The sequence below is a fragment of the Schistocerca gregaria genome, chromosome 7 (assembly GCF_023897955.1).
Source record: "Schistocerca gregaria isolate iqSchGreg1 chromosome 7, iqSchGreg1.2, whole genome shotgun sequence".
Classification (NCBI taxonomy): Eukaryota; Metazoa; Arthropoda; class Insecta; order Orthoptera; family Acrididae; genus Schistocerca; species Schistocerca gregaria.
Genome location: NC_064926.1, coordinates 116,459,517 through 116,475,377, shown reverse-complemented (window position 1 = coordinate 116,475,377; position 15,861 = coordinate 116,459,517). Strand labels below are relative to the sequence as shown.

The 15,861-nt window shown below is 40.6% G+C and overlaps 2 protein-coding genes across 7 annotated transcripts in view; one reads left to right on the top strand and one right to left on the bottom strand.

The window, feature by feature from the left end:
* The window catches only part of LOC126282243 (trigger factor-like), a 141,659-nt gene that overhangs the window by 52,255 nt on the left and 73,543 nt on the right, over nucleotides 1-15,861 (top strand). The window lies entirely within an intron of this gene.
* Nucleotides 5,787-15,861, bottom strand: part of LOC126282247 (uncharacterized) — a 362,102-nt gene continuing 352,027 nt past the window's right edge. For 2 of the 4 annotated variants that reach the window (XM_049981840.1, XM_049981839.1), the window contains exon 3: nucleotides 5,787-5,941. In XM_049981840.1, coding sequence (XP_049837797.1) covers nucleotides 5,905-5,941 — 37 coding nt within the window. In that variant the 3' untranslated portion in view covers nucleotides 5,787-5,904. Of the gene's footprint in view, nucleotides 6,030-8,565; nucleotides 8,804-15,861 lie in introns of those variants that run through there. The other 2 variants (XM_049981844.1, XM_049981838.1) reach the window with 2 other exon arrangements.

The window sequence follows — 15,861 nt, the reverse complement described above, 5'->3', positions numbered from 1 at the left end:
CTGTTTTGAGAGTAGCCGAATCCTCAGATGTCTTCTCTTGAAAGAGTGTCACGTTTCTCAGTAGACAACACCGATCACTTAACTGAGTTGTTGTGGTTGTTTGTTGGGTTACATCACCAGCCTAATGTGTTACAGGATAATCATGGAGTAGTCTCACAACATGTTTATCCACTGACCGTAGGCCGCCTTACAGAAGATAATTGCTGGAGCATTGGAAGGTGCAGATACGTTATAAGATTTCTGAAAGCTGGTGTTAAATAAATGCGAGGGTGCTTGTAAGAGGAAATATTTGCTGGACCAACATGTATACTGGGTACAAGGAAAGGATAATCATTTGTCTCATTACGTTAATGAAACGCATCTTTGCATTTTAGCATTGTGTGTTGCGATCTCTGAAGAACTGGTGATGGCATTATTTTAGAGGGTATGGGAGCATGGGACCAGTCCAGAAAATTGTTTGATTGAAAACCTGTGAGCAATATCGATATAGACAAATTTTCGGCTGGAATTTGTGAATCTTCTTTATAGTGACCATGAATGGGGGTACTAAATCTGAGCGATAATCTGGGCATTGTAAATAACATGTGTGAAGTCAGAACTGGTCAGTCACATCCTGTTACTACGGTAGGTGGATGAACAGCTAACGCCAGAAGCAAGGGGCATATCCTGCAATATGCAGAATGCTTCCACTCGTGCACCAAGTAGGGCGACTGCCTTGTGTGCATGAATTTTTAGGAACTGAACATGTATGTGCTCTTCTGGATTAACGTCCCCTCCTGAACTACACCTGGTATACACAGTATAAACAATTGACCTTCTTCCCAGAGCTAAGTGTGATGGGTTGGTTGAGTCATGTGGTTGAAGGACAAGCACTCAATGTCATTGGTCACGATTGAATCAGACTGAGATTCCAGAATTTGTAGTGGCCACTTGTGTGCTTCGTTGTTAAAAATTTCGTTCTGAATTTCATCTGGGTTGTAAATTTTTTGCTATTGACACAGTGTTTGGTTGCTTATGTGTGTCGTCGTCGTGTATTAAAGTTAGGTCAGAGGAGAGTATTAAGTTTTGTGCCCACAGCATTGGCACGAAGGTATATAGAGCGAGAGAAGGGCAGGCAAGGGTTGTTGTCACTTAACCAAAAGTCAATCAGCGAGTGGTGGGCTCATTTCCGGATGTGATGATTAATAGAATGCGAGTAACTACCAAAGTTGAATACCGGAACCAGCTCATCTGAATGCATCAGGGTCCTTACTGGTTGTCAACTCCTCAAATGCAATATTTGCATAAAATAATAAAATATTTATTTGCTGATGGTGTCATCTATCCTTCGCTTCACCTTACACAGAGTCTATATTTCTAGTTGCTAAGCCTCATGGTATAGGGTTTAGACTCATAGCTTATAACCAGGCGATAAATCATAATGTTGTGGAGTCTATCACACCTACGGAATAATGCAACTGGTTTTCGCGATTTCCGGGTGCTAAGTTTGTTGCAGTTCAGGATTTACACTAGACCTACTATAAGACACTTTTACCAGCAAGGTCTAAGCCTTTAACGACGTTGTGTACCACCTACCACCTTTCTGACTTTAGTGTGTCATCTTTGGACTGGCCAGAGGAGCAGCAGTCTAATGGCGTCTATTGGATTCTGTCTGGATTCATGTCTGTTTACAGCGCCAGTAATGCGGAGCATGTAGACCACATCTGCCCGCCAGGTGTTCTGCCACCTCAAGGAAGCGGGTATGACGGTTAAATCCAACAATGTAACCTTCACCTGGGACTAAATATGAAATCTGGGACCCCTCGACAACGGCTTGAACGAGTTCATTCGGCTAGTCCCAAAAGACAAGACGGCTGGCATCTGTTTTGTTGGAACAGTGAATTTCCTGATGAATTTCATGCTGAATTTCACGCAGATAGCAGCTCTACTATGAGTAGAGCATTTATATGTGTTGAACCTAAAATGAGTCCAAGCAATGGACTAGTGTCGGGGATCCGTGATTTGATTTCACGTTTATCGTTCAAACTAACACTTCCGATGTTTGGGGTGCAGCCGTCCTATTACTAAAGCATGGTGGCGACGGAAGGCCACTTGTGTTCACATCACTGACGTTGTCACAAGTTGAAACCAGATACTCAGCGTACAAATAATATAACTGGCGGTATTGTTCACACTAGAGAAATATGACTTTAATTTGGAACATCGTTGATGTCGACTGGAAATCGATAGGCAGGCGCAGAGCTGGATGTTCGTTAAGACAAGATACACAGGCCAAATAACACAGTGGGCGGTAGTGAATTATAAGTTCTAGTTCGATGTTTGCCATATTAAAGTGTGGCAAAACCAAAATGCCAAAGCGTTGAACCAAACGTTTCAAGTGGGTGATGTGAGTGAGGTGTCACGGGTTAACACGCAGCAACACAGGAGTCCCAACATTCCCTGCAGAAGGATTTCTTGTGTTTCGGTTCAGGGCGGTTGAGGGATCCAAGTTAAGTGTACTCTGAAGATCAGTCTTCGTCTGGAGGTCACCTGTGGTATCACCTGGACTAGGACATTCAGAAAATGGTCGCTGAGTACGAGTTTCAACAAATCGATAAATCAATTATTGATTATCTGGGCTCCTTGCCCATTCCCAAAGCGGAAACATTTTTGCCTTCGTGACAATCGACACGTTCACTAACTTTGTCCCGTTGATCACTGCGGCTATTAATATTAAGCCACTTGAGAAAATTTTCGTTCGTTTTGGACCCTCAAAACTTTAGTTAGTATAAGCCTTCACGTGTAAAGAGTTCAAGTAGTTCTGTTTTCACAAGGAATAATACGTATTACCAAGAGTTCTTAGTATCTAAGGCCATATTCTACTGAATAAATAAGCCATAACATGAAATCATCCCCCCCTGCTTACCATACAAGACCCCAGAGGTGATGGAACATGTTGCCAAATTGTCTGTGTTTTGCCTTCCATACCGCCCACAAGACCACAATTGCCAATCTAAACATTCTCATTAAAATCTTCAGGGACCATTTTATGGCAGCTCCTGGAATGGACAGATCTGGAAGAGATTAAATAAAATGGGAGATTCTCAGGAGAAAGCCTGGTAGGACAATGGGAAGCAAATCGCTTCAGTTAATGTAGGGGATGAACGGTTTCTCAAAAATTTTTGAGGACAAAGCCGATAGATTCAAGGCACCAGCAGGATTTGTTGCCCAAGTTACCTTACATGATAAGTGAGAGGCTCACACCGCTGTAATCTTCGTGCTGAAGGAATGCAAAAAATAGGCAATGGACAGACAGAAACGTCTTTATGTGTGTGTTTTAGCTGTTGTGCTGACTGTGTGTTGACTCTTCCATTTGGCTTCTCTTTGTTATAGTGTGACTGGCTGTGCAAAGTTTTAATGGAGCGGGCTACAATGGTCATGAGATCGGCTGGTTTACGACTACGTTTCACAGAGAGTTGTTGGAACGACTGGAATAGAGCAGTACAACAGTGTACCAATAATGGTGAGGCTATTACAGTCAGGGTTTGCTGTCAGCACTGGATTACTGCAGTGTCGCCTTTGGCTTTGCACACTGCAGAGGGGCAGCACAGTTGAATGGAACTGCATGGGACAAGAAACACTTGTTGAGTGGTGTTGCCCGTGCGTATGCCTGGCTGACGCCATGTTGTATCATGTGGCATTGTGCACCCTCCTCACTGCTGCCAACTCCACCATTTCTTGTGGATGAGCTGTTTGCTACCAGACGATCTGTCCCCTGAGCTATTGAGCTGTTGTTGGCCCATTTCCTGTTGGAAACTGTACTGTGTTGTAATTACACTCTCTTACTCTTCTGGTTCACCAGTGAGCAAGTTCTGATCCTTCTATGTGCTACATGAACTTACACCAGATGGGTGTGCCGGTCGATGAGGCCAGTGTTAACGGTTGTGCCTTCCAAATGGTTTGGAAATCGTTCTGCAAGGCAAATAGTATATGAAGTGTTCTTATATGATGACAGGAGTAGTTCTAACTACTAGTAATTTGTCATTAATTCTTGAACTGGCTTTAATATATATTATAACGACTGTAATACATTAAAGCTGTCTGCTTCACCTTACAGCAAATTGGTAATATTTACTCTAATCGGTTCCTTATTCACCTGGTCCATCTGTGAAATGTTCTTATGTGTTTAATTATTACTGCTCTGATTGTCGTTACATAATAAGTGTGTGATAGATTTTCCATTAATTTTCACTTACTTTTGTGGCAGTTAAAGATGGAATTATATTGATCATACGAACCGCAATAATTAGAAGTGTTGCAATATATTGAGGAAAAAGCTTTTCCTTCTCTGGTTGATTAATTGGAACATTTAATGTCCTATATTGATGGTTCATAAAGGTTGGTGGCTTGACAAGTACGATCATACTTGATTGTCAGTTTGTTGTTCTTTAATGTGTTGTGCAGTGGGATGTATCTGATACTTTCATATCACGCATTGCTTCAGGCACTGTCTCCACCCGCTGTAATCTGGTGCGCCACACTTCAATTTCAGAATGCAAATATACAACAGTGCCAGCCGTTTGATTCGGGATGGCTATGCCTGCCTGCAGTTATATTTTGCTAAACTAATAATATTGCTATACTGTATCCTAAACTCGGTTTGTCCCTTTCACTGCAAATGTCCCCTGCCCTGCTATCAACTGTCACATTTATTACTACATTATCTCTCAATAATTACTTCTGATGATAGCTATTTTAGTCAAAAATTTACATTTAAATTTTCCTTTCATCTTTGCATCGTACATCAAAGAACTCCACTGCAATTATATATTTAGCTTTGGAAATTTTGTGGTAACTAGAAAAGCATTAAGTGTGAGGTTGTAATAAATTCCTCTTTTTATTCCATTCCCAACAGCTCATTTAGTATCATATTGCAACATGAAACCCAGTACTATAAATTGTAGATAAGCATTTATAAAACATAAAAACTGCCATTTAAGTGCGATAAGGACTTAGAAAAAGGGGAATAATGGTGTTATTACATTGCAGAGTTGGGTATGTTATTAACAGTCGATAAATGAAGCAATTTCAAAAATTCTGGAACTTTTGCAGTATTATCCTGTTCGCAGTTATCAACTATGTGTGTTCTAGAACATACATTTCCTAAGTACTGAGTAATAAACACACGCACTAGAGCACATGTCAACCACTGTTTCTTAACTCTTCCTCTTTTTAACAGTCTTACTTTTGTCATGTTCTTCTTTTTATTGCTTATTTTACTGTAATGCCTTTTATACGTAATAAGCTTATTACAGACTATTGTATCTCCTTTGATTTTCTTTGTTTCAATTCGTTATTGAAAACTAGTGTATGGCGACATTAGCGACATCTGGTGATGTTACAACACAAATATCTTGTGGCTATTGTATGGCAGAATGTTTTAAACAGTAGTACTACTGACGACATGACTCATGCATGTGATGTTATTTACATGTATTTGATGATGCTGGTGCTGATTCTCCATTTAACATTTGACGATGCAACTGTGGCTGCAGTACATTAGGACTGTGTTTTTATGAAACAGGTATGCATCTTCATATTTAAAGTGCACAAATGTATATTTTGTCAGTACTATTTTTCATTATGGTCTATGTACTGTTCTTAAGCTGTAGGCAGTTTGAGAGTGTATTAATGTTTTTCCATTTCTGCTGCACGTCTGACAATACTCATTAAAGACCGAAACCCATAATCTGATAAGAAATAAGCTTGTGACCATAGGTGTAAATTACAGGAAACGTATAAACACATATGTTTGCTGCAAAGAGCAGTAGTGATTTATTTCTGCCGTGTCGGTGTAGAGTACAGGACAGTGTGAGCTGCTCCAGACTGCGCCTCCATGGTGTGGCGCCCCCTCAGCAGCGGCGGCTACACGCTGTGGGCGGCTTTGCGGGCGGCGCCTGACCTGGCGTGGGGCCTGTTTGCAGCTCTGCTCGCAGCGTGTCGGCTGCCTGCACGCGCGTGTTTCGCGTGTCCGGCTCGGGCGTGAGCACCTGCTCAACAATGAAGGACAGACTTGATGATCAAGTGTCTCACCAGCAAATTCCAGTAGTCACTAAAGCAACGCCTGCCTACAGCTGGTGGAAACACTAAGCTTGAATTTTATTTGCATTTTTTATACTCGTATTTAGGAAGTGGTTGACTCATAAATGTTTACTTTGTTTTCATTAGGGAAACTCTGACATCTATGTTTGTAACCATGCAACGCAGATGGTAACTCAGCCCTGTGAAAAACAAAACTGTAGGCATGGAAAACAAAACTTTCTACCAATGCAAAAAGGAACATACGTGGGTACAGTGTGTAACACACCAACACAATGCCTAACACACAAGAAAGTTTCGCAGCATTAATGTTGTAATTGTGAGAACAGGAGTAAATTTTTATGTAACGCATTTTGACACTATTTCGTAAATATTTACAAAATCATATAATAATGAAATATCCTTGTCATTGAATATGATTATGCAATTTATATGCAATATCTAGAAAGGAATTATGTGCTAACACGTAGCAAATACGCTAGTCCAGTCAGGGCAGTTTGCTACAGTGAGCTGTCAGAGAATGTATTTGAATTAGGGAACATTCCCACTGGGCACAGATGCTGCAGTGAAGTAGAGTCTCACACATGTGCTCAAGCATAGTGGCTGCCAGTGGCACATCGTAAAGTAGCAAACTGGAAGAAATATGTGTTGTGACCAGGCGTAATTATGGTGTTAACTGGGAACAGTGCAAAAAACATGAATTGGAATTAATATGAAAGAAGAGCACTGCGGGCCATAATCTGTGTATTGCAAAGGGACAAGACAAGCCTGATGCCATGCACTGTGGCGTTAATTATCTTTCGCTGCACCAGCGGCCACTCACTGAGTTAAGGCAAGAACAACTTTCATATTTAGAAGTGTGTCCAGGTTAGCCAACGTAGTAGTTTCATTTTGTGAATAATTATCAACTTAATGTTAACATTGAGTTATAAGTGCTAAAAATTGAGAAGTTATCAACAAAGGTCCTATCTGTCATTATGAATTCAAACTGAGAGCCACTATTGAATACAAGAAGACAAAAACGGCTGACCTAATTTAATTTTAGTACCTTGTTTAAAAAACTGAAAATTACCAAACTTTAGAAAATAATTAAGTCTGATTGTTAAAGAACAGCGAAATCATCACTTCAAACCAGTATTAATATTCAGTTATTACGAGAAGTAATTCCATAAAGTTTTTAAAGATTTTTGTTAAGAGAAAATTTATATTCCTTGTGTGTTCAACAATTTCTGCTCACATTTCTAAAATACATAACAGATTAATGCAAAAGTTAATCAGTGGTTATTTAATGAAATATATATGCTGAAAACATATTTTGCTTAACAGAAAATATTTATTTAGGAACGATTGCAATTTTAGAAATAATAACAGTTGGCGCTATGGCGGGCTGTTCGAAGCTATTTGTTTTGCAAACTGAGTGCCAAACAATTGGGAGCCGAGTGCATTGCAATTTGCGTTACTGATTTCATGATTAGATTTAGTTCATGTTGCTAACTGCGAGTTTGCGTCTGAGCTCAGTTAAGTGTTGGGCCCATTCCCACCTGGCTGGCTTGCAGTAACTATTGTGTAAATACTTTTCCAGCTTACTAACAACTATACGACATTTTGCGCTCACACCAAGAACTGGCAACCATTTACATTAAGCATTACAATCTAATCTAAAAAATACATTACTTCATTACCTAAAATATCGCTAACCACTTTGCTGTATGTAGTATCTGTCAAAATTCTCTCAACCAATTTTGTATTGCAGTAGTAGAGCAATAACATTTCGGTTATAACAGATTCTACATTTTTTATTTCATTTGTTGTTCCGAATCGATGCTTTTTCCATTCAATACGCATATTAGGAACATGTCTCATCAATTATTCCAATTATCCAAAAGTGCAGCTCTGTGATAAGTGTTCAGTGTATGTCTCAGCACTCAACACTGAGAGCATGCTTGTTAGTTTGTCAATAATGTTATTCTTATTGGGCTGAAAACAGCATCATTCTTTCTCATTGCTTATGGTATGTGGATTTTCGTTAGTATTGGTAAATTTTCACCAAGAAATTGTCATAGAACTCTGCAGCGCAAATTTAGTACCAATCTACATAGACGACTAGTGATAATGTCTTACTTTCCGTTAAATGTTATGCTGTTGAGCTACATGGAAGTGAGGTATCATAGTGATCAGTAGACAGCCTTTCAGTATGACACAAATGTAAACCTAATGCCCTTTCAACATGGGCCAATACTTAGAGAGCGTAACTATTTTAATGGGCCATAATATCCATATTAAAGGTAAATGTGACTGAATGTAGCAGCATATTTAGCCTATTGAGAACCGTGCTAGTCGTACAATTGCAATATCACCACAACGTGAATGCTGCCCTTGTGCTGCCTGCAGACATTCACAATGTCAAAGCGTCTGCCTGAAGGAGCCAATAGTGCAATCATGATGGTTAGAGCTGTGCACCGCCTGTCAACTTGAGCTGCTGCTTACCTTTGACTGCCTTCCTGCTCTCTACAGTTAGGCCTTCGTCAGCACCGCTGTCGTCAGCGTCTTCGTCTGCTAAGCTGTCAGTCTCGTCGTCATCTTCGAACACTTCGTCTCCATCGTCTGCAGCAGCCAGCGGTGTGCAGTACGCTACTAGCAACACGCCAGAGATAAGCAGGACGAGGGCTACCTTCATGGCTGTAGTGTCTTCTAGGTTGAGGGCCTTGCTACAAGTGCCACAACTGAGCACACCGGCCTCCTCTTATAGGGCGCGTCGGACACTTATCGCTCATACTGTGGCATGCAAGTACAGCTACTCGAAGCATACTTCGAAATATGCGATTAGCCGTATCGTTGTGCTATCTTAATGGCAGAAATATCCTGCTGGACATGGTAGTAAAACTTGAAGCTCAAGGTTCTAAAAGACGCTAGCAAAATTGGATGTACTACAGCTGACAAATACAGCAGAACCAAGAAAAACAGTTGATGTATCTTAAAGTTTATAGACATGAATTACAACCTCTTTCCTTTGTAGGAACAACGATATAGAAGAGTAATCAGTCGTTTTCATAACTAATTAAAAAAGGACAAAGAATCGATTCATGTACTATTAACGTACTTCTTGTTGTTGTTACTTTGCATTATTATGTTCTACATGTAACTGAAATTGTCCAATGTTATTCAGTGCATTCTCTGATTATTTATGTTTTAATTCATTCTCCCATTTTAGCAATACTTAATAGTATTTTTTGTTTTGTTCTGATAATTGTGAGCTATAAGTTTCTATTATGTAATCTATAGCCTCTTACTATTAGCTACGACTTGAGAATGGGCTTGTGAACCCCGGTACTGATGTTTGGTGCCCTATAACTGCATTCCATGTTAAGAACTTTCTTTCACTTTCTTTCTCAGTGCTTCATCCACTGTGACAAATACTATCAACGGTGGTTGCTTCTAACTAGGATTCACATACGTATTAGCAGTAGCCATTCTTTCAGATTTATTTCATTACTATTCACTATTTTCGTGTATAGAGTGACTAAAAGAATCACATCATTTTGTCCTCCTGTCAGGTATAAAAATAAAACTTTCACTTCACAACCACCATCAACATCAGCATGGGTTGTGACTTTCATGGACACTAATGCATACATTGCGGTGTGAAACAAACAGCCCTTTAGTCTAACTTTGAGAAACTACTTGTGATGCCTGAAAAACGTGCTGTGTAAATTTATGAAAGCAGCTGCCTGGTTGCATACAATTTACACGTTGTTATTTCATTGTACGTGGTTGGCAGAATGACATGGTGTTCACTTCCTTGTGAGGTCAGCCTGCTGCATTGGCACCTTGGTCATCTAATTCAGGTGGCATGTTGCAATAAAAAATTGATGAAGTGCCTATGCTAAATTTCATTTCTGTTGTTGTTATCTGTTGGTGTTGTGTTGTATATATTACATAGTAGCTAGCCTTGGTTTCAACTCTCATGCTTGTAGCACTCGAATTGCATTTAATGGCGTAACACTGCACCTTCCATTAGAATAATACGGTGGGAATATTGCTCGGGGTGTGCTTGGAACAATCTCGTCAAACGCTCATAGTTTTGTTGGTCTTCCTGATGCTACGGATCTCAGACTCAATGCATATGATTTAAACTCTCAAAGCTATAACATTATGTTACCAGATTCAATCCATTGAACGTGTCCCCTTAATATCGAGAATACTTTTCATTATCCTCCAGACTCTCCTGGTTGGGTTAATAACAGGAACAATAATGGAAAGTTATTGACTGCCATACACTTTATTCTTAACATTTCTTAGTGGTATATTAGTTCTATTTATTTATATTATATATATTGTCTCGGATTCATCTCGTACATGGTTGTACAACGTTCCATGAATTTATAATCTCATCCACTAATTTAAAACATAATTATTATCTTAACTCAGTGAAACTGCTCTAATAACATACAATTCTTTGAAATTATTGTAGCACCTTTATCAGATATTTACTGAAATTACAGAGACCTTGAATGTATTAATGACGAAAGAAAAACTATTGAGTGATCTGCCGATTGTCAGACTGCGTTTCCCGCCTAGAAACAGGCACTGACGTCAGATACAACGTTATTATTTACCAACTTTGAATACGATTGTATTTTATCCTGTAGAGTGAGCAGTATTGCATTCATTTGGACAGACAATAAGGAACACCAGGTGCGATACGCATCCAGACATTTGATTAAAGCAGAGTGGAAGTATTCCACAATGTAGATGGACATGTTAAATGGTGGAGTTGGCAGCAGTGAGGAGGGTGCACAATGCCGTTGTCATGACCATTGTAGCCCGCTCTATTAAAACAGCCAGTCACACTACAACAAAGGGAAGCCAAATGGAAGAGTCAACACACAGCCAGTACAACAGCTCTAACTCCCACATAAAGATTTTTCTGTCTGTCCATTGCCCATTTTTTGCATCCCCCATCACGAAGGGTATAGAAGCGTGGGCCTCTCACTTACCATATAATGTCTGAGAATCTTGGGCAACATTTCCTGCTGATGATTTGAATGTATCGGCTTTGTCCTCAAAAATTTTTGTGAAACACTTCATCCCCTACTTTAAATGAAGCGATATGCTTCCCATTGTCTTTCCAGGCTTTCTCCTGAGAATCTCCCATTTTATTTAATCTCTTCCAGATCTGCCCATTCCAGGAGCAGATCCTTGAGCTGCCATGAAATGGTCACTGAAGATTTTAATGAGAATGTTTAGATTGGAAAGTGTGGTCTTATGGGCGGTATCGAAGGCAAAACACATACAATTTGGCAACATGTTCATTCACCTCTGGGGTCTTGTATGGTAAGCAGGGGGGGATGATTTCATGTTATGGCTTATTTTTTCAGTAGAATATGGCCTTAGATACTAAGAAGTCTTGGTAATACGTATTATTCCTTGTCTAAACACAACTACTTGAACTCTTTAGACGTGAAGGCTGATACTAACCAAAGTTTTCAGTGTCCAAAACGAACGAAATTTTTCTCAAGATGCTGAATATTAATAGCCGCAGGGATCAACGGGACAAAGTTAGTGAACGTGTCGATTATGACGAAGGCAAAAATGTTTCCGCTTTGGGAATGGGCAAGGAGCCCAGGTAATCAATACATGATTTATCGATTCGTTGAAACTCGTACTCAGCGACCAGTTTCTGAATGTCCCAGTCCAGATGAAACCACAGGTGCCCTCCACACGAAGACTGATCTCCATAGTACACATAACTTGGATCCCTCAACCACCCTGGAACCGAAACACAAGAAATCCTTCTGCAGGGAATGTTGGGACTCCTGTGTTGCTGCGTGTTAACATGTGACACCTCACTCACATCACCCACTTGATTCATTTGGTTCAACGCTTTGGCATTTTGGTTTTGCCACACTTTAATATGGCAAACATCGAACTAGAACTTATAATTCACTACCGCCCACTGTGTTATTTGGCCTGTGTATCTTGTCTTAACGAACATCCAGCTCTGCGCCTGTCTATCGATTTCCAGTCGACATCAACGATATTCCAAATTAAAGTCATATTTCTCTAGTGTGAACAAAACCGCCAGTGATTATTATCTGGTTTTATCTTGTGACAATGTCAGTGATGTGAACACAAGTGGCCTTCCGTCTCAACCATTCTTCAGTAATAGGAAAACTGTACCCCAAACATCATTTTAATGCTTTAGAGGCAACTTATTGATGTTCAACACATACAAATGTTGTACTCATAGTAGAGCTGCTATCTGCGTGAAATTCAGCATGAAATTCAAAAGGAAATTCACTGTTCCAACAAAACAGATGGTGACCGTCTTGTCTTTTGGGATTGGAATGAATGAACTCGTTCAAGCCGTTGTCGAGGGGTCCTATATTTCATATTTAGTTCCAGGTGAAGGTTACTTTGTTGGAATTAACAGTCATACCTGCTTCCTTGAGGTGGTAGAACACCTGGCGGCCGGATGTGGTCTACATGCTCCGCAGAACTGGCGCTGTTAACAGACATGAATTTAGAGTCCTCCAGACAGAATCCAATAGACGCCATTAGACTGCTGCTCCTCTGGCCAGTCCAAAGATGACACTATTAAACTCGGAAAGGTTGTAGGCGGTACACATCGTCGTTAAAGGCTTAGGACCTCCTGGTAAAAGTATCTTATAGTAGGTCTAGTTTAAATCCTGAACTGCAACAAGCTTGGCACCCGGAAATCGCGTAAACCAGTTACATTATTCCGTAAGTGTGACAGACTCGAGCACAACATTATGATTTATCGCCTGGTAATAAGCTATGAGTCTAAACCCTATACCTTGAGGCTTAGCAACTAGAACTATAGACTCTGTGTAAGGTGAGGCGAAGGATAGATGACACCATCAGGAAATAAATATTTTATTATTTTATGCAAATATTGCATTTGAGGATTTGACAACCAGTAGGGAGCCTGATGCATTCAGATGAGCTGGTTCCGGTATTCAGTTTTAGTAGTTACTCGCATTCTATTAATCATCACATCCGGAAATGAGCCCACCACTCGCTGATTGACTTTTGGTTAAGTGACATCAACCCTTGCCTGCCCTTCTCTCGCTCTATATACCTTCGTGCAAATGCTGTGGGTACAAAACTTAATACTCTCCTCTGACCTATATTTAATATACGACGACGACACACATAAGCAACCAAACACTGTGTCAATAGCAAAATATCACAATCCAGATAGAATTCAGAAAGAAATCAGCGTCGCTGCTGCCAAGAGGGTAGGCACACGGCATGTCATGTAAACCGTCTTGGTGGGAGAACTGCAGGATAACGGTTTCAATGATTTTCTGTCACCAAGGAGAAAGAGACGTCAGTTTGAAGTTTTCGACCTGTATTTGCAAATGGTATACTCAACATAGTTGCGGATGTTGGCAGGATATACTACAGGTGTACCACCTATTACTGAGATGTGAATGCATTGCTTTTGGTTGTGGAAAAGCCTTTTTGATAGGTGTTGCATAGCGGACAGCACTTGTGCACACTGGGGAGTCTGGCTCGCCCTGAAAAGTTTGTTATCAAATGGGCACACTCTTGTGTTTGTTACTGTATGGAGCAGACAGGGGGCAATCGATGTTTATATAGCATTCTCAACACCGAAGTTTTTGATATTCCCGACTCCCGCGCAATTTTCCCTCTACTGATGTGCGGATTAGCCATGACAGCAGCTAAAACACCTACTTGGGCATCATCATTTGTTGCAGGTTGTGGTTGACGTTACAGATGTGGCTGAACGCTTCCCGCGCCTTAAATGACGTAACTATCCGGCGAAGGGTCCGGACATATGGATCACGTCGTCCAGGATACCGAGCAGCATACACAAAAATGGTTCAAATGGCTCTGAGCACTATGGGACTTAACATCTGTGGTCATCAGTCCCCTAGAACTTAGAACTACTTAAACCTAACTAACCTAAGGACATCACACACATCCATGCCCGAGGCAGGATTCGAACCTGCGACCGTAGCAGTCGCGCGGCTCCGGACTGAGCGCCTAGAACCGCGAGACCGCCACGCCGGCGCAGCATACATAGCACACGCCGTTTGGGCATTTTGATCCCAATAGCCATACATCAACACCATATCGACCATTTCCGCAACTGGTAAACAGTCCAATTTAACACGGGTAATGTATCACGAAGCTCATACCGTCGCACTGGCAGAATGTACGTGATACCACGTACTTATATATCTGTGACTATTACAGCGTCATTTATCACAAAGCGAAAAAAGTGTTCGAACTAAAACATTCATATTTCTTTACTTACTACACTAATATGAAATAAAAATGGGGTTCCTATTTTAAAAAAACGCAGTTGATATTCGTTTGACCTTTGGCAGCGCCATCTAGCGGGCCAACCATAGTGCCATCAGGTTTCCCCCTTCAAGCTAGACGACTATCGTTCTTTGTATTTTTTTCGTTTGATGCTTATTTCGTGAGATATATAACATGCATACTATAATCTTACGAGAAAGCCTTTACTTAACAACATGCAAACACATCAGCTATGGTGCCATTCGGCTAAGGCACTCTTCAGAGAGCATAGGCCCTGCTGACTGCCAATCTTTATCACTAACCAGCGTCAAGCAATAAAATTTCCTAATAATCAAGGGGTGGAGGTAAGGAAATTTTTTAAAAATAATTCTAAACACTGGTAGCTGTCGAAGTTCATCTGACTAATATAATTCTATCCTTAAACTGCCACAGCAGAAAGTGAAAATTAATGGAACAACTATTCCGCTTTTCTTATGTAACCAGAATCAGAGCAGGCAGGGGATTAGTACTTAAACACATAATAATAATTCTTGGAAGCATTAGGCAATTAAGAAACGACTAAGAATAAACGCCAGAGTTACTTGTGATTAGAACATTGACTGTCTTCACATAAGAACATATTTGTTATTTAAGAAAGAGAATACGCATGGAACATTAACATTCCGTAAGTAGATACGCTGGCCAAATCAGTGGAAACCTATCATCGAAGAGTATGGCGACGAAGTCTTTCGCGACGTATTTCTTGAATAAAAATCTCTCGGTGTACATGCCGCATCAATTCAGAATAAAACTCCAAACTTTCGACCACTAACTCCATGGTCGTCGTCAGGGATAAAACTAACTGTCGTAAACTATTTTCTTATTATTTATTGAGGGGGCGAGCTGGCATCAGCTTAGTATGCCGCTCTTCAGCCTACAGAATCTGTTTTAAAAAGAGGAAGATAATAAATAATAAAAACAGGCGATAAAATCACAGACTTAAATGGTATTATATCGGAAAAAATCGTGGAACTTAAACCATAGAAACAGAGGGTTGATGATGCTAATAAAATACATATGAAGCACACAGGTAAAATAATACAGAGACAATTAAAAAACACGGCGACAGTCTGGTTTCTGTTCGCAAGCGACATAAAATTCACACCCAGCGACAGCATTATTTCTGTTCGCAACACATTGAAAAGATGAACAACACTGAACGTTCACTTGAACACTGCACTAAAAAGTTGGCAAATAGACATACTACAGCCGAGGGCAGGTGGGTGTTGGGGAACCTGGACAGATAATGGGAAAATAAAAGGGGGGGGGGAGGGAAAGAAGCCGATGTAGGACGAGAAGCCATGAGAGGGGGGGAGGTGCTAGGCAAATGCGACAGGGAGCAGGGAAGGAGAGGAGGGAAATACAAAAGGGCTCAGGGGGCAGAAGGGTGGTAGGGAGAGGGTTGGTGGGAGGGGGGGACAGGATGGA